Below are 17,019 nucleotides of genomic sequence, written 5' to 3'. Positions count from 1 at the left end.
GCAACCTAAAGAGCCCCCAACCCTTATAAACTTAGCCCAAGACTCCCTCTCTAGCTAATGTGAAATAAGGAGTACCACCCCCTCCATGGGATGTCACAAATCCCCTCGAGAAATTATGTCCCCAATGTCCCTTCCACTTATTTTTCGTCTTCTTCAATCCTCAAGCCCAATTCCAAGTTCCACGGGTTACTCTTCAAGCCGCACAAGTTCTTGGCACCCACACGACGAAGCCTCAACGCCCTCGTCGAGAAAGCGGCTCAAACCCCTCGCCGGCAGCCGTGAGGCAAGGCCACCGGCAAGGCGAGGTGGAAGAGAAAAATGGAAAAGGAAAGAAAAAAGAAAAAAAAGAAAAGGAAAAGGAAAAAAAAAGACAAAAATTATAAAATGTAAAAAGACGATAATATTCCTCACCATGTTATTTTTCGAAACAAAAAAGGCACTTTGTATTATTGTTTAGGACACTTGAGGCCCTTTTATGAAATTTTACCATCCGAAGACAGTTTGTCTTCAAACGTACAAACCCTAAAACCTCTCGTATTCAGAAAAACAGAAAAAGGTTAGGTTCACATGTGGCAAATGCTTGACTCATTATTGATTTGTTTGCTTGGTGATCAAGCTGGAATATCTGTTGTAGGCCGTGGTCTTCTTTCAGTATTGACTAGCCAAAAAAGTCAAAAAGAAAAGTCAAGACTTACGTGTGCACAAAGTATGAGAAAATTGCAATAAAGAAACGAAAAAAAATATAAGATTTGTGCTAGTTTTACTTTTAGAAAATGAATTAGGAGTGTGTTCGTTTGAGTGAAAGAAATTTTTTTTGCAAATTAGCTTTTCAAACTTTCACATATTTGGTTTGTTGAGAATGATCACTCAATGAAAAATTGTTTACGATCAATTGGAAAGGAGAATGAATCCGCTAATTTGAAAAGGAGAAAGCATTATTCTTATCTTGAATTAAGGGAGGTTAATATTGAATTGACTTGGAAGAAATTTACCGGTAACATGTTAATTATGTTTGCAGTTAATTAAGTATTTTGCCCGCAATAAACAATCGTTATTTTATTTTTAAGCAAGCGTGGGCATTTTGCCCGGAAGAGGACAGATCGGTCTAATAAGGTAATAACGCTCGAACCCACGGCTCGGTAACAGACCGGTCCACGAAGACAATCAGGCCGGAGCGACGAAAAAGGACCGCCTCTTTTAGGCCCTCGCGAGCCTCCTTCAGGTCCAGTGAAGTGAGGAATGGCGGTGCTTCGTTATGATTTCACCGGCGTCCGCGTATAAATTCAGCCTCTCCGGTTCAGAAGTCACTCTCTCTTCTCGTGTCAAGCGACGAAGGGATTTGTTGGAGGAAGAGCTCTCTCGGTTTGCCGCTCAAATCGCCGTTATCTCTGTAAGTACTTTGTTCTCCAATCTTCGTAGCGTGCGTGTGTTTCGCCTTTGCCGTGCCTGTTTGCGTCTCTGTATCGATTGTGAAGTAGTTCATTTGGTCGAACCCTAGGAGTGGTATTGCGTTGATTGGGAAGTTCATTTGTTGGTCGTTCCTGAGAACCTGAAAGCTCTCTGTTTCCGTGGAACTAGGGTTTTGGAGGGCTGGTTCTTGCCGAGCCGTTTTGAGCCATGGCGCATCTGGGAGGAGGTGCCGAGGCGCACGCTCGCTTCAAGCAGTACGAGTACAGGGCCAACTCGAGTCTGGTCTTGACGACCGATACGCGGCCCCGCGACACCCATGAGCCCACCGGCGAGCCCGAGTCTCTGTGGGGGAAGATCGATCCTAGGAGCTTCGGCGACCGGGCGTACCGAGGTAGGCCCCCGGAGCTCGATGAGAAGCTCCAGAAGGCTAAGAGGAAGAAGAAGGAGCGGGACTCGCTCTCGGAGCCCGCCCCTAGGCAGGCCAAGAGGCGCCGGCTTCGAGAGGAGAGCGTGTTGACCTCTACGGAAGAAGGGGTTTACCAGCCGAAGACGAAAGAGACTAGGGCTGCATACGAGGCGATGCTCAGTGTTATTCAGCAGCAGTTGGGTGGGCAGCCATTGAATATAGTTAGTGGTGCAGCAGATGAAATTTTGGCCGTGTTGAAGAATGATACGTTCAAAAATCCTGATAAGAAGAAGGAGATTGAGAAGTTGTTGAACCCTATTCCAAACCCTGTTTTTGATCAGCTCGTTTCAATTGGGAGGCTTATCACTGATTACCAAGACACGAGTGATGCCGCTGGGTCTGCTGTGGCTAATGGGGATGAGGCACTTGATGATGATGTGGGTGTTGCAGTTGAGTTTGAAGAGAATGAAGATGACGACGAGGAGAGTGATCTCGATATGGTCCAGGAGGACGAAGAGGAGGACGAAGATGTTGCAGAACCAAACAGTTCTTCGGCCATGCAGATGGGTGCTGGGATAGATGATGATGATATGCAGGAAGCTAGTGAGGGCATGAGCTTGAATGTTCAGGACATTGATGCTTATTGGCTTCAAAGAAAGATTTCTCAGGCTTATGAACAGCAGATTGATCCCCAGCAGTGTCAGAAGCTTGCAGAGGAGGTGCTGAAGATACTTGCTGAAGGGGATGCTAGGGAGGTTGAGACCAAGCTATTGTTGCATCTTCAGTTTGATAAGTTCAGACTCATTAAGTTTTTATTGCGGAATAGGTTGAAGATCGTCTGGTGCACCCGTTTGGCTAGGGCTGAAGACCAAGATGACCGGAAGAAGATTGAAGAAGAAATGATGGGTTTGGGACCGGAGTTGGCTGCAATAGTGGAACAGTTGCATGCCACAAGAGCTACTGCAAAAGAGAGGCAAAAGAATTTGGAGAAGAGTATTAGGGAAGAGGCTCGTCGTTTGAAGGATGAGAGTGCTGGAGATGAAGATACAGGTCGGAGAGGTATGGTTGATAGGGATGCGGAAGGTAGTTGGTTAAAGGGACAGCGTCAGTTACTCGACCTCGACAACCTTGCTTTTGAGCAAGGTGGCCTTTTGATGGCAAATAGAAGGACCGATCTTCCTGTTGGCTCCTTCAAGCATCTCAGCAAAGGATATGAAGAAGTTCATGTGCCAGTGTTGAAAGCTAAACCAGATCCCAATGAGAAGCTTGTTAAAATATCTGCCTTGCCTGATTGGGCACAACCTGCTTTCAAAGGGATGCAACAGCTGAACCGTGTTCAAAGCAAAGTCTACGAGACTGCTCTTTTTAGTGCAGAGAACATCCTCTTGTGTGCTCCTACTGGAGCTGGGAAAACTAATGTAGCCGTGCTGACCATACTCCAGCAAATCGCTTTGAACAGGAATCCAGATGGATCATTTAATCACAGCAACTATAAGATTGTTTATGTGGCACCTATGAAAGCACTTGTTGCCGAAGTTGTTGGTAATCTGTCTAACCGTTTGCAAGAGTATGATGTCAAGGTGAGGGAGTTGAGTGGTGACCAGTCATTGACTCGTCAGCAAATCGAAGAGACTCAGATCATCGTCACGACCCCTGAGAAGTGGGATATCATTACTCGAAAATCGGGAGATCGTACCTACACGCAGCTTGTGAAGCTTTTGATCATTGATGAGATTCATCTCCTCCATGATAATAGAGGACCCGTACTTGAGAGCATTGTTGCCAGAACTGTCAGACAAATTGAAACCACAAAAGAGCACATTCGATTGGTGGGATTGTCAGCTACATTGCCCAATTATGAGGATGTTGCGTTGTTCTTGCATGTAGATGTTAACAACGGACTATTTTATTTTGATAATAGTTACAGACCTGTCCCTCTTTCCCAGCAGTATATCGGAATAACAGTCAGGAAGCCGCTGCAGAGGTTTCAGTTGATGAATGACGTGTGCTATGAAAAGGTAGTAGCTGCGGCAGGGAAGCATCAAGTTCTTATTTTTGTCCACTCCAGGAAGGAAACAGCCAAAACTGCTCGAGCTATAAGAGATTCTGCACTCGCTAATGATACTCTTGGTAGATTCTTGAAAGAGGATGGTGTGAGCCGCGAAATTCTACAAAGTCACACTGACATCGTCAAGAGCAATGATCTTAAGGACCTCCTGCCTTACGGTTTTGCCATTCATCATGCTGGCATGGCGAGGGCAGATAGGCAACTTGTTGAGGATCTCTTCGCTGATGGTCATGTGCAGGTTTTGGTTTCAACAGCAACTCTTGCTTGGGGTGTCAACTTACCTGCACACACTGTGATCATCAAGGGAACACAGATATACAATCCAGAGAAGGGAGCATGGACCGAATTGAGTCCGCTGGATGTTATGCAGATGCTGGGTCGAGCAGGACGACCTCAGTACGATACCTGCGGTGAAGGAATAATCATCACTGGCCATAGTGAACTACAATACTATCTGTCTTTGATGAATCAGCAGCTACCTATAGAAAGTCAGTTTGTCTCCAAATTGGCTGATCAGTTGAATGCCGAAATTGTTCTTGGGACTGTTCAGAATGCTAGAGAAGCATGCAACTGGATTGGCTACACATACTTGTATATCCGTATGCTGCGGAATCCTACACTATATGGTCTAGCGCCAGATGTTCTCACTAATGATATTACGCTGGAGGAGAGAAGGGCTGATTTGGTAAGAATTATCATGATTTTAAATGTTTGAGATTATCTATGTGGATGCATTCTCAAATGTAGTAGACGTGGTGTCCTTTCCACTTCGTATTTCATTGTTCAACAAACTTTTGAGTTTTAGATGTTCTTGTCCTTTCTGGTATTTTTAGATCTTTTCTCATTCAGTTTAATTATGCTAGTTCTTTTTGTGTTGGTTTTGGAGTAGTTCATAACAAGGTAGAATGCGTTGTCAGATGTTCTTAGGACAAAAAACTGTTTGATCTCGTTTTATTCTTGTTGTTCTTACGCTTTATGGTGCTAGATGGAAAGTTTATTTATTGAAATACATGCGAATAGAAGGAATAGTGGCTCTAACGGAGAATTAAGTATCATCTGAAGAGGAAGATGGAAGATGGAGGAATCTCTCCGGTTTTATCTGTCTGTTCCACTTTTCTTCAGGAAGTAAAAGTTTTTTCAGTGTAGAATATGTGCCTGGAGTGAATGAAGCCAGATTTAATTTTACTGTCATGAATTTGATGTCACTTCAATGGCACGCTATGAAACTGCATATAAATTTTAGAATGCCATTAATCATTCAATATGCATGGGTTTGTCGGAACTCTGATTCTTTCTGCTTGGATATTGGGGTATTTTTAAAGAGGTGATTTACGGTCTTAAGCGAGGGTAATGGTTCTAAAGTGGTGGATAGCGGGGAATGTTTCTCCTGTTTTGCTTTAATATGGATCAGCGTGGCACATATGCTTCTATTTCTCTGTGCAAGGATTAAGAACTGAGTTGTTGGAATGTGCCTCTCCTGTGTGTTATATGATTTTCAATTTTACTGGTTTTTAAGATCTTTTCTTTCCCCGTTCATAGTAACCCAGATATGCTGTTTATTTATGTTTTTAGGGTGTGCGGCGAACATGAGCATTTAGTCTCTCGTTTCGCTTATTTATATTGTATTTTCTGTTTTTGGTGCAGATTCATACTGCTGCTAGCATCCTGGATAGGAATAATTTGGTCAAGTATGATAGGAAAAGCGGATACTTCCAGGTTACTGACTTGGGTCGCATAGCTAGTTACTATTACATAACACATGGGACAATATCCACGTATAATGAACACTTGAAGCCGACAATGGGGGATATTGAGTTATGTCGGTTGTTCTCACTGAGTGAAGAATTTAAGTATGTGACAGTGAGACAGGATGAGAAGATGGAGCTAGCGAAGCTTTTGGATCGAGTTCCCATACCTGTGAAAGAAAGTCTGGAGGAGCCTAGTGCCAAGATCAATGTCTTGCTTCAAGCATACATATCTCAGCTAAAGCTTGAAGGGCTTTCATTGACTTCAGATATGGTTTTCATAACTCAGGTACATTTTCCTCTTAATTTCCGTCATCTTGATTATATCTTGCTTACTGTAGCATCATTCGAATCTTCACTAATTTGTTTATTTATTTTTTGTTAGAGTGCTGGACGTCTTCTGCGATCTCTTTTTGAGATTGTCCTTAAAAGGGGATGGGCACAGTTGGCTGAGAAGGCTCTGAACCTCTGCAAAATGGTCAACAGGAGGATGTGGAGTGTCCAAACACCACTTCGTCAATTTGCTGGGATTCCTAATGAGATTCTTTCAAAGTTGGAGAAGAAGGATTTAGCCTGGGAAAGGTACTATGACCTCTCTTCGCAAGAGTTAGGAGAGCTAATTCGTGCACCAAAGCAGGGAAGAATGTTGCATAAGTTTATCCACCAATTCCCAAAATTGAACCTTGCAGCACATGTTCTGCCAATTACTCGATCTGTCTTGAGAGTTGAACTCGCAATTACACCAGACTTTCAGTGGGAGGACAAAGTTCATGGGTATGTGGAACCATTTTGGGTGATTGTGGAGGACAATGATGGAGAATACATTCTTCATCATGAATACTTTATGCTGAAGAAGCAGTACATTGATGAAGACCACACTCTGAATTTCACGGTTCCAATCTATGAACCTTTGCCACCTCAGTACTTCATTCGTGTTGTGTCAGATAGGTGGCTGGGGTCACAAACTGTTTTGCCTGTTTCCTTCAGGCATCTTATTTTACCGGAAAAGTATCCTCCACCAACAGAGTTACTGGACTTACAACCACTGCCTGTGACTGCTTTAAGAAACCCATCGTATGAAGCCTTGTATAAGGACTTCAAGAATTTCAATCCTGTTCAAACTCAGGTCTTCACCGTGCTCTACAACACAGATGACAATGTCCTTGTTGCTGCCCCGACTGGGAGTGGAAAGACCATATGTGCAGAGTTTGCTATCTTAAGAAATCACCAGAAAGGACCTGATAGTATCATGCGTGTTGTTTATATTGCTCCTATGGAAGCTCTGGCCAAAGAACGCTTCCGAGATTGGAATAGCAAGTTTGGGAGGGATGGTCTTGGGATGAAGGTGGTTGAACTAACTGGGGAAACTGCAACAGACTTGAAATTGCTTGAGAAGGGTCAGATTATCATCAGCACTCCAGAGAAGTGGGATGCCTTATCTCGTAGATGGAAGCAGCGGAAGCATGTTCAACAGGTTAGTCTTTTTATAATTGACGAACTCCACTTGATTGGGGGTCAAGGTGGTCCGGTATTGGAGGTGGTCGTCTCTAGGATGAGATATATAGCAAGTCTGGAGAACAAGATTCGAATTGTGGCTCTGTCTACTTCACTCGCGAATGCAAAGGATCTTGGTGAATGGATTGGCGCCACTTCCCATGGTCTTTTCAACTTCCCACCCAATGTCCGCCCTGCTCCCTTGGAGATTCACATCCAAGGAGTGGACATTGCTAATTTTGAGGCAAGGATGCAAGCAATGACGAAACCGACATACACAGCAATTGTACAGCATGCCAAGAATGGGAAGCCTGCTCTAGTGTTTGTTCCCACGAGAAAGCATGTCCGACTTACTGCGGTGGACTTGATGACTTATTCAAGTGCAGAAGGGGGGGACAATCCTCCATTTTTACTTTGCTCCTTTGAAGATGTGGAGACTTTTATTGACAGCATTAGTGAAGAAACGTTGAGGACCACCTTGCGACATGGGGTTGGCTATTTGCACGAGGGGTTGTCTAGTCTTGACCAACAGGTGGTCACAAAGCTCTTTGAAGCTGGTCGTCTTCAGGTTTGTGTCATGAGCAGTTCCATGTGTTGGGGAGTGCCCTTATCAGCGTACTTGGTAGTGGTCATGGGAACACAATACTATGATGGGCGGGAGAACGCACACACAGATTACCCTGTCACAGATCTTTTGCAGATGATGGGTCGTGCTAGCCGGCCATTGATAGATAATTCCGGAAAATGTGTTATCCTTTGCCATGCGCCTCGGAAGGAGTACTACAAGAAATTCTTGTACGAGGCTTTCCCTGTGGAGAGCCATTTGCAGCACTTCCTGCACGATAATCTGAACTCAGAAATTGTTGCAGGAGTTATTGAGAACAAGCAGGATGCCGTGGATTACCTGACTTGGACTTTCATGTACAGGAGGCTGACGCAAAACCCAAATTACTACAATCTACAGGGGGTGAGCCATAGGCATCTGTCCGATCACCTCTCCGAGCTTGTGGAGAATACTTTGAACGACCTGGAAGCTAGTAAATGTGTCCTTGTTGAGGATGATACGGACCTTTCTCCTTTAAATCTTGGCATGATAGCATCATACTACTATATCAGTTATACTACAATTGAGCGGTTCAGTACTTCCTTGACTTCTAAAACAAAGATGAAGGGTCTTCTGGAGATTCTGTCGTCTGCTTCAGAATATGCACAACTCCCCATTCGACCGGGAGAGGAGGATGCTGTTCGGAGGCTTATTCACCACCAGAGGTTTTCCTTTGAAAACCCCAAAGCCACGGACCCACATATGAAGGCCAACGCCTTGCTTCAGGCCCACTTCTCGAGGCAGCCTCTGGGTGGCAATTTGGCGTCGGATCAACGGGAGGTCCTCCTTTCTGCTAGCAGGTTGCTTCAGGCGATGGTGGATGTTATATCAAGTAGTGGGTGGCTGAGCCTTGCGCTTCTTGCAATGGAAGTAAGCCAGATGGTGACACAAGGCATGTGGGAGCGCGATTCGATGCTTCTACAGCTCCCGCATTTCACCAAGGATCTGGCCAAGAAATGCCTGGAGAACCCTGGGAAGACTATAGAGACCGTGTTTGATCTGCTGGAGATGGAAGATGTGGAGAGGCAAGAGCTACTTCAGATGTCGGACTCCCAGCTGCTGGACATTGCAAGGTTTTGCAACCGTTTCCCCAACATTGACCTCACCTATGAGGTACTCAATGACGACAGTGTTGGTGCTGGGGACGACATAACGCTGCAAGTGACGCTCGAAAGGGACATGGAGGGGAGAACTGAGGTGGGCCCAGTCGATGCCCCTAGGTATCCCAAAGCCAAGGAAGAAGGGTGGTGGCTCGTCGTTGGTGACACGAGGACCAACCAGTTGCTTGCCATCAAGAGGGTGTCCCTTCAGAGGAAGTCCAAGGTTAAGCTCGAATTCACCGCTCCTCCAGAAGCCGGAAAGAAGACGTACAGCTTGTACTTCATGTGCGACTCGTACCTGGGCTGCGACCAGGAGTACAATTTCACGGTCGACGTAGGTGAACCAATGGCTGCTGATGAAGAGTGAGGACCGAGTAGAAAGATGATCAGTGGTCCTTTATTTTTTCTCTTTTTTCGGGTCCCTTGGAACTTCTTTTGTTTTGGCATTATGATTGTATCCATGGCATGATCTCGAACTCATTAGCTTGTATCGTTATCATCGTAGTTGCATCTGTTTACCCATATGGATAATTTTGATCAGCCAGTTCTATACATTTGAAGGTCTCGCGTCTTGCCTTTCGGATTCTTCGTCTTTTGGGATTAGCCGGCATCGATACGTGGCCGTGTCCATTGGATTTTGAGCAAGAAAATGTTGGATCCATTGTAGGATCCATTGAGATGGCTAATAGAATTCCATCCATTACGAGAGAGGAACGATGTTCGGAAAGTTGCTATTTTTTCATTAGGCAATGTTCTCAGATACATGAACAACCACCTGTACAACACAAGCATTCGGAGCTTATTCCCAGGGAAGCGATCTTCGAAGCCGAGACGCTTCGATCTTCGATTCTTCAATCTTCGTGGACGCGGCACTCGTCCGTCTCGGGATTCTGCTCGCAGAAGGGCTCGAGAGGGTCCTGCTTCTCCAGCCTGAGCCTGAGATCGGCCTTCGCCCGGCTCACCTCCTCCACCTCGTCCCACGCCACCTTGCACCCGTCGGACCTCGCGTCCCCTTCGCAGACCTCCCTCGCCTCCCTCACCTTCTCCTCTATCATCTCCGCCAGGCGCCTCTCCCTCGCGCGCGTGCCCTCGTACTTCGCCGGCGCCATCGCCCTCGCCGCGAGCGCGGCGGCGTTTCTGCCGCGGCCGACGCCCCTCGCGGCGGGGAGTGAGACGACGCGGGGGCAAAAGGAGAGGCCAGATCTCAGAGAGCGCGACGACGGCGACGGGATCGCGCCTCTTGCTGGCCCGTCGATAGCGACCACAGAAGCGAAGGACGCCATTGCGACTGTCTCGATCAATTTCATTCAGTTTAGTTGCTTTTTGTTGGATACCAGTAACATAAGAATTCAGACTTCGGTTGAGATGACCAAAAAAAAAAAAAAAAGAAGAATTCAGTTCAGTGTCATCATCGGACTCAATCTTAGCCCTCCAAAGTTGTGGGGGTTTAAGTGCACTTGTGAACGTCTATGCAGGCAATTATGTCTCCCTGGGATGGGCCTTCAGTTTCATTCGGGCCGGTTTGGGGTATTCAGGCCTGAGATGCTAGGCCTGAAAATCTGTATGACTAAATAAAAAAAAGGGTTAATATCTTGAAAAATTCCAAACTGATATACCAATGATAAATTTACCTTAAATTTTTTTTTTTACCACGAAAAACTTCACACTAGTACACCTGTGATAAATTATCTCAAACTATTTTTTTGACCACCAAAAATCCTAAGCTGGTATTTTTGTGAGAAATTTACCTTAAACTAATTTTTTTGACCAAGGAAAACCCTAAGTTGGGATACCCGTGATAAATTACCCTCCTTTAAATTGGGTTAATACCACAAAAAAAATCCCAAATTAACAAACCTGTGACAAACATAGGGTAAAAATCTCAAACTTGTACACTCGTGAACTCCTACATGCCATCTAACTCGGCAATTTGAAGGTTAGATTTAAGGAAAACCGACAGGTGTGGTATTTTGTGACACGCCCGTGATAAATTTATCATAAATTATTTTTTTAGCCACAAAAAATACCACACTTATGACAAATTTACCCCAAACCGATACACTTGTGACAAATTTACCATAAGTTAGTTTTCTTTAAATCTACCAATCAAATTCTTGAGTTAGATGACACGTGGCGATACACGAGTGTACAAGTTTGGGATTTTTACCCTATGCTTGTCACGAGTTTATTAATTTTGAATGTTTCGTGGTGTTAACCCAATTTAACCGAGGGTAAAATTGTTATAACGATTTTAGATTTTTCGTGGTAAAAAAATTAGTTTATAATAAATTTGTCACATATATATCGGTTTAGGGTTTTTGATGGTCAAAAAAATAGTTTAGTATAAATTTATCACATGTGTACTAGTTTGGAATTTTTTCGTGGTAAAAAATAGTTTGGGGTAAATTCGTCATTAGTGTACCGGTTTGTGGTTTTTCTTGATATTAAACCTTAAAAAAAAAATCATACCCGCAATTAGAAAAAATAAGAAATTCAAAGGTGATTCATTTAATTTTAATTAACCTTCACAAGTGCGTAAATATACGAAATTAACTATCAAACTTTAAATATGTGCCATAAAAAAATCATGCCATGCTAAAGCTTGAATCGGCCCGGATCAAACCGATTTCGGTCTTGAGCCTTTTCTATTTTTGAGCCGAGCTTTGCTGACCGGTCCCAAAAAAAGGTTAGAACCGATCTATTCGGGTTTGGCCATCTCCCTAGACCTACCCCGCCCATTTGCACCCCTTCCTAGACATGGCCGGTTTGTTCGAACCGGCGGTTTCGGTTCCGGTTTTGAAACCGCCGATTCCCGGGCCTAGGGACCGACGTCGCCCCAACCTCAAAACGACTCTTCTCACGGTCGCAACCGAAATTGTGCACAACACTCCACCGCCCGAGCCTCGAAGAAGAGAGAGAGGGAGGAGAGCTGGAGGACCGGAGGGGGCGTCATCGGGAGGAGACGCGAGCGAGATCGACTATACCCATTTCTCCCTTCGGTCCTCATCATACCCATTTCTCCCTCTCGACATCAAACCCATTTCTCCCTCCGTTTGTTCTCACCATACCCATTTCTCCCTCGGCTCGTCCTCACCGTACCCATTATCCCTCTCGACATCATACCCATTCTTTCCCCCCGGGCCTTCCCCCCCTTTTTAAAAAAAAAAAAAAAAACGGGTCGGAACCGTGGGCCTGGTCAACGGGCCGATTCCGGGCCCCCGGTTCCATTTGGCCATGTCTACCCCTTACGCAAAATCAAACATCGTGATATATTGAGTTTGATCATTTTTTCGGCTCTTGTACTCCGGCTCTTGTGCTATTTGACATTTCAAGAATGCATAGTCTTTTATATACCAAAATTTAAGAGATATACCGGTAGATTTAAGAATTGTTATTTTTCGGGGCACTTTTGAGTTTTAATGGAGTTTTCATGTGTTTTGAAAGACGAAAATACTAAATGATATTCAAAATGCATATTTGCAAACCGGTCTAGCCAAAAGACGAAATGTCTAACTTATGGAACACACAAAAGTTGATAAAGGGCATTGGTGCACGTTCCTAGATCCACTTTCGAAAAAGGCAAAAAGTTCGAGATTATTAAACTCGAGCTCGAGTATTTAGATTTTCTATCTAGATCGAGCTCAAATCGAAAGTTTTGATATTTGTTGAGTTCAAGCCCTTAGTTGGCGAGTCGAGTTGAGCATTTCGGCTCTAGCACTATATCGATTCACCAAGATCGAGCTCGGCTAGTCTCGATTGCACCCGTACCTCCAATCTATTCAATCATGGGCGGCTATCGTCTAATTCAAATATATCGGAATAGATTTTAGGATACGATGGCAGTAGTTGAATCCTTGCAATTCGACAAAAAAGATTAATTTATTAGTTCGTGGGCCTTCTAAGTTATTTCTTTATACCATTCACATCCATGGTCATGAGGTGTGTGTGGTATACATGTACATGTATATATTTATAAATCGAATTTTTCAAATTACAGAATAAGGTTTAATTTATTTTATGAAAAATAAATAATTTATTTATTTTTAAATGATTATTTGTTTTCGTTTAAAATAATTAATTTATAAAATTATGTTTGTTATCGACAATAATATATATCTAAATATTTTTACTTTTATTAATTTTCAAGTGATATAACTTATAAGTACTATTTTTTTATAAATATTTTTTAAATTATTTACTTTTCCCGAAAAAACATACCTTAAAAGTCTCAAATGTAGTGCGAAAGAAACTTGCATAAACAAACCAAAGTCCCATAAAGAATCCAAACCTGGGTTTCTCAGAAGCTGCATGGAAATTTCCTCGCACTTTCTCCACTCGCGAAGCCGGAGGGGGGAGATTCCTGACGTGGCGGGAGCACAGCCCATGACTTTCCACGTGTCGAATTTTCATTGGACTGATGATGGCATCGCAGTTTCAAAAATTTCAAACGCAGAAGATATAAAACCTCCCTCACCTTCCTCGTTGCTCTAGCATTCCGTCGTCTTCGGCGACGATCAATCGAAGTCGCTGAAACAACCCTCTCGCAAAACCCTAAATTCCCCAAATCGAATCTGAATCGGATGCTCCGGTAGACCTCCATCGTCGACTTCCATCTTCTGCTTCCCCTTTCTTCTCCTGTTTTCCTCTTTTTTTCCCGGTTTTTTTTCCCCTTGATTTTTGTTTTATAGCGTGTTATGGAGAACCTGGAGTTGCATATGGACGACGACGTGATGTCTCACATCGATCTCGATCTTTTCTTCGACGACCTCCCGGAGGCCGGCGATGTGCTCGGCGCTTGCTCGTCGACGAATACGTCGTCTCCGGACTCGGGGCTCTCGTGGATGGACGAGATCGAGAACATTCTGATGAAGGACGACGAGGGCGACGGAGTTGGGGGCGGGATGAGGGCCGAATCGAGCCAGGAGTTCTGCGATGGATTCCTCGCCGACGTGCTCGTTGACTCTCCTGGGGATGGATGCGGTGAGATAGTCGACGTGTCCAGCGACAAGGAGGAGCCGGGCTCGTCGGATCACGGTGGAGTCGAGGCTGCGAAGGCTGGTGAGGCTAACGATGGCGATGAAGCCAGCGATCCTGCGTCTAAGAAGCTCAGGAGGTACGTTGATTAGTTGGTACTGCCGAATTGTTCAATTAGTACCGTCGTTTCAAAGTCTGTCGGTATTTTTTGTTAGTTTGTCTTTCTGGAGAAGAAGCGGTTGAATTGTAGGATTTATGGTTATGCCTTGAGGCGCATAGAATTAGTCGCAGAGAGTTTTGCGAGTGAATTCAACATTCTGCAAGTCCGTTAAATATTCCGTTACATGTTAGTGGTATCAAACAATGTGTTTAAATTTGGATGTTTGCTCACGGTGTTTTGGACACTGAGACCTTGCCAAGGTGCAGTACTTCATAATTTCTTTCACTTGATTTAGGCATATGGTCGTCTCCTGTATAGTTGAGTGATTGTCCATATCTTAAATGCTTTCATACGATTTTCGAATTACGAATAGAACCTTCTGAGAATTTCAGTAGGGATATTAATATGTTGAGACAGAAATTACTAATGTGTTCATTAGTCGAATGTTATTAAAACCAGGTCGTTTGATATATTTCAGGCAGCTGAGAAACAGGGATGCCGCTATCAGGTCAAGAGAGAGGAAGAAAGTGTATGTGAAAGATCTGGAGGTGAAGAGCAAATATCTAGAGGGGGAATGTAGGAGGCTTGGGAGGTTACTTCAGTGCGTTATGGCTGAAAACCAAGCTCTGCGTCTTAGTTTGCAGAACAGTGCATGTGGTGCTAATGTGGCCAAGCAGGAGTCTGCCGTGCTCTCGGGTATGAGTCTTGAACCTTGGAACTAATAACTGAGCTTTTCAATCTCGATCACCATTTTCTGGCCTGATTATGTTCAAATGTGTTTTAATAAGATGATTTGCTTGAATTCAGCGTAATATCTTACTGTGCATCCTGTTTGCCCTGCGTTGCAAAGTGAATGAACTGCTTTAAAGAGTAAACTAGAGTAGTGTGCTTTACTGCATATATGCCACTCATCTGATGCTCATCAAAGTCTTCTAAGTTTTTTTTGCCTTCCTTATTGTCCAACTTTTTGTACCAACTTCCTTGCCTTATTTTTTCTTTTGCTTATATCGTGGTACTTGTATCGTGAGCATAAAAATTTGGGGTCTGGCTGCAATTCACTGGAAATGTTATGAGTTTGTTCACCATTGACATTAACAATCATAAGTACGAAGTATTTGTGCTAATGTCTTTCTTCTGACAAGGATGACTTATGGGTTTGATTGTTAATGACTTATTGGCAACATCTTTATCCAAAATAATTCGATCTTTAGTTAGCGGTTTTCATTAGGGGCTTTGTGGGGATTGGGGGCATCTAGTATTAGGTCATGGGGTCGATCTTTGTGGAAAGCAAAAATCTTGTCAGAGTAAAAAAGAGCAAGAATTTTGTTGGAGGCCAATGTATCTTGAAGTTTGTTGTGAGCAGCTTCAGTTTTTGGGTTTTTCATTTTGTGACATTCCTCAGTGTTGGTTGACTATATATGTTCTGTTTGTATGGTGTTCTTTGCTGATGGTGACCATCATATGTAGCGTATACTTGTGCCAACATCTTAGCTGTAAGTAGCTGTAAGTAGATGATTGATGATTGTGTTCTATTCTTTAGAGCCTTTCGGCTTCATCTTATGCACCAACATTTGTGTTTCGATGGAGCAAGATTTTGTTGCTGGAGGTCATTAAATCTTGAAGTCATTGTGAGCAGTTTGTAGTTTTTGGTTCTTTCATTTGTTAAGTAGCATAATCTTGGTTGGTTATAGATATCCAGTGTACATGGTTTAGTCGCCTGTTATTTATCAGTTCCTAGACATTTCCTCGTCCTTTTTTTTTGGTCAATTCCTCTTGTCCTTCATGGAAGGAGAATTGAAGATAAATTTATGAAAAAGAATTAGGAAACAAATTTCTGCTGCGGTTGTTATTTTGCGTGTGGGCTGATACCAATTTTAACTGCTGTGTTGCAGAACCCCTGCCGCTGGGTTCCCTGTTTTGGTTCCTATGCATCACATGCCTATTTACCCTGCCGGCGCCACTCCTGTTGGCACTGGAAGCAGTGTTGCGGGAAAACGCAGGAAAGGGAAATCTGAAACCTCTGGCTCGAACAAGAGGAGCAAGAAGTGAGATGTTTGGATCCTGTGGGGTACAAACCCGTGACAAGAGCAGAAAATACAAAGCATCGAGGACAAAGATGAAGACAAGATTTTTGTTGCCCTGGGTTTCGGCATAGGTCGATTCTCTCCTTTGCGATTTTCTGACTGATTTTCCGGCATCGGGGTTTGTCTTTGTTTCTCGTCCTGTGGTTTAAAATGGTGTGAGATATTGGAAGTAATTGCTAGGAGATGAGGACTTTGAGTAGAGATCCGAGCTGCTATGTAATTCCCATGATCGGCCCGTATGATTTGAGCAGTTTCCTTTGCTAAGTCGTTCATTTTATGGTTCAGCGCCTTTTTATGAATCCTTTCGCATTTGCTTGTCATATGCTGTTCGAGGCCCGCCGAACTTATTTTGGGTGGCTATCTCTTTCTCTCTCTCAAACTAGAACTCAAAGTGGCCTGAGCAGGGAGTGGTGGTCACCTTTGTCTCTCTCTCTCTAGTGGAGTATCAGATTGTATCGCGGCGGTGGTCCATTCCGACAGAAGACCACCACCACCACCACCACCATGGGGTTCGTCATGGTGTTGGTCGCCATAAAGGAGGGAGCCGCCGTTGCCCTAGATTTTCTGATGCTGTCGCCTCGTAGATCTAGCTTCCCTTTGTGTGTTTGGTTTCTTTTCTAGTCCTAATATTTTGTATTTAATTTCTCGGTAACTTATATTAGAGAACCTCCATACTAGGATTTATGAGAAATGACTTATCAGATAAGTGTTATGATATAAAGAAGTTCCAAGGGGTCTTTTTTTTATTTTTATTTAATCCCTCGTTTTGTTCTATCTAAATGCATGTCGTTTTGATCAAACACAACCTGAGCGGAGAGATTTTAATCTGAGATTTACCGGTGTTTGGATAGAGTTAAGGGGAAAACGGACTCTGAATGATAACCTAAGAAGAGAAAACGAAAAAGACACAGCTATTTGAAAGAGCGCAATTCTATTTATAAAGCAAAATAGGAGGCGTGATTGGTATAAAGATC

The 17,019-nt window shown here is 43.7% G+C and overlaps 3 protein-coding genes across 5 annotated transcripts; 2 read left to right on the top strand and 1 right to left on the bottom strand.

Annotated features, from left to right (window-relative positions):
- The first annotated feature begins 1,163 nt into the window (after positions 1-1,163).
- Positions 1,164-9,404, top strand: LOC115738786 (DExH-box ATP-dependent RNA helicase DExH12-like). 2 transcript variants are annotated; one of them, XM_030671523.2, is made up of 4 exons: positions 1,164-1,381; positions 1,547-4,569; positions 5,529-5,918; positions 6,015-9,404. In XM_030671523.2, exons 2-4 carry the CDS (start codon positions 1,618-1,620, stop codon positions 9,192-9,194), a joined length of 6,522 nt encoding a protein of 2,173 aa, XP_030527383.2. In that variant the 5' UTR covers positions 1,164-1,381; positions 1,547-1,617; the 3' UTR covers positions 9,195-9,404. The 2 variants fall into 2 exon arrangements, with proteins under 2 accessions (XP_030527383.2, XP_030527384.2); XM_030671524.2 differs by having other exon boundaries at positions 1,164-1,390; positions 1,579-4,569.
- Positions 9,405-9,546: 142 nt separating this feature from the next.
- Positions 9,547-10,150, bottom strand: LOC115738788 (calvin cycle protein CP12-3, chloroplastic). The gene has a single exon (XM_030671526.2). The coding sequence runs from the start codon at positions 10,132-10,134 to the stop codon at positions 9,679-9,681; it is 456 nt and encodes a 151-aa protein (XP_030527386.2). The 5' UTR covers positions 10,135-10,150; the 3' UTR covers positions 9,547-9,678.
- Positions 10,151-13,316: 3,166 nt separating this feature from the next.
- LOC115738703 (bZIP transcription factor 60-like) lies at positions 13,317-16,317 on the top strand. 2 transcript variants are annotated; one of them, XM_030671413.2, is made up of 4 exons: positions 13,317-13,940; positions 14,440-14,657; positions 15,854-16,119; positions 16,152-16,317. In XM_030671413.2, exons 1-3 carry the CDS (start codon positions 13,522-13,524, stop codon positions 16,114-16,116), a joined length of 900 nt encoding a protein of 299 aa, XP_030527273.1. In that variant the 5' UTR covers positions 13,317-13,521; the 3' UTR covers positions 16,117-16,119; positions 16,152-16,317. The 2 variants fall into 2 exon arrangements, with proteins under 2 accessions (XP_030527273.1, XP_048130750.1); XM_048274793.1 differs by having other exon boundaries at positions 15,854-16,317.
- Positions 16,318-17,019: the final 702 nt, after the last annotated feature.

Source organism: Rhodamnia argentea, chromosome 2 (genome assembly GCF_020921035.1).
Source record: "Rhodamnia argentea isolate NSW1041297 chromosome 2, ASM2092103v1, whole genome shotgun sequence".
NCBI classification, from domain to species: Eukaryota; Viridiplantae; Streptophyta; class Magnoliopsida; order Myrtales; family Myrtaceae; genus Rhodamnia; species Rhodamnia argentea.
This window is presented reverse-complemented; position numbering and strand designations above follow the sequence as displayed.

What these genes read in the sequence shown, in the direction of transcription:
- LOC115738786 (XM_030671523.2), top strand. Translation starts at nt 1,618, where the DNA reads ATGGCGCATCTGGGAGGAGGTGCCGAGGCGCACGCTCGCTTCAAGCAG. An exon ending in AGGAGAGAAGGGCTGATTTG is followed by an intron (nt 4,570 to 5,528) that starts GTAAGAATTATC and finishes TTTTTGGTGCAG; the next exon opens with ATTCATACTGCTGCTAGCAT. An exon ending in ATATGGTTTTCATAACTCAG is followed by an intron (nt 5,919 to 6,014) that starts GTACATTTTCCT and finishes ATTTTTTGTTAG; the next exon opens with AGTGCTGGACGTCTTCTGCG.
- LOC115738788 (XM_030671526.2), bottom strand. Translation starts at nt 10,134, where the DNA reads ATGAAATTGATCGAGACAGTCGCAATGGCGTCCTTCGCTTCTGTGGTC.
- LOC115738703 (XM_030671413.2), top strand. Translation starts at nt 13,522, where the DNA reads ATGGAGAACCTGGAGTTGCATATGGACGACGACGTGATGTCTCACATC. An exon ending in GCGTCTAAGAAGCTCAGGAG is followed by an intron (nt 13,941 to 14,439) that starts GTACGTTGATTA and finishes GATATATTTCAG; the next exon opens with GCAGCTGAGAAACAGGGATG. An exon ending in GGAGTCTGCCGTGCTCTCGG is followed by an intron (nt 14,658 to 15,853) that starts GTATGAGTCTTG and finishes GCTGTGTTGCAG; the next exon opens with AACCCCTGCCGCTGGGTTCC.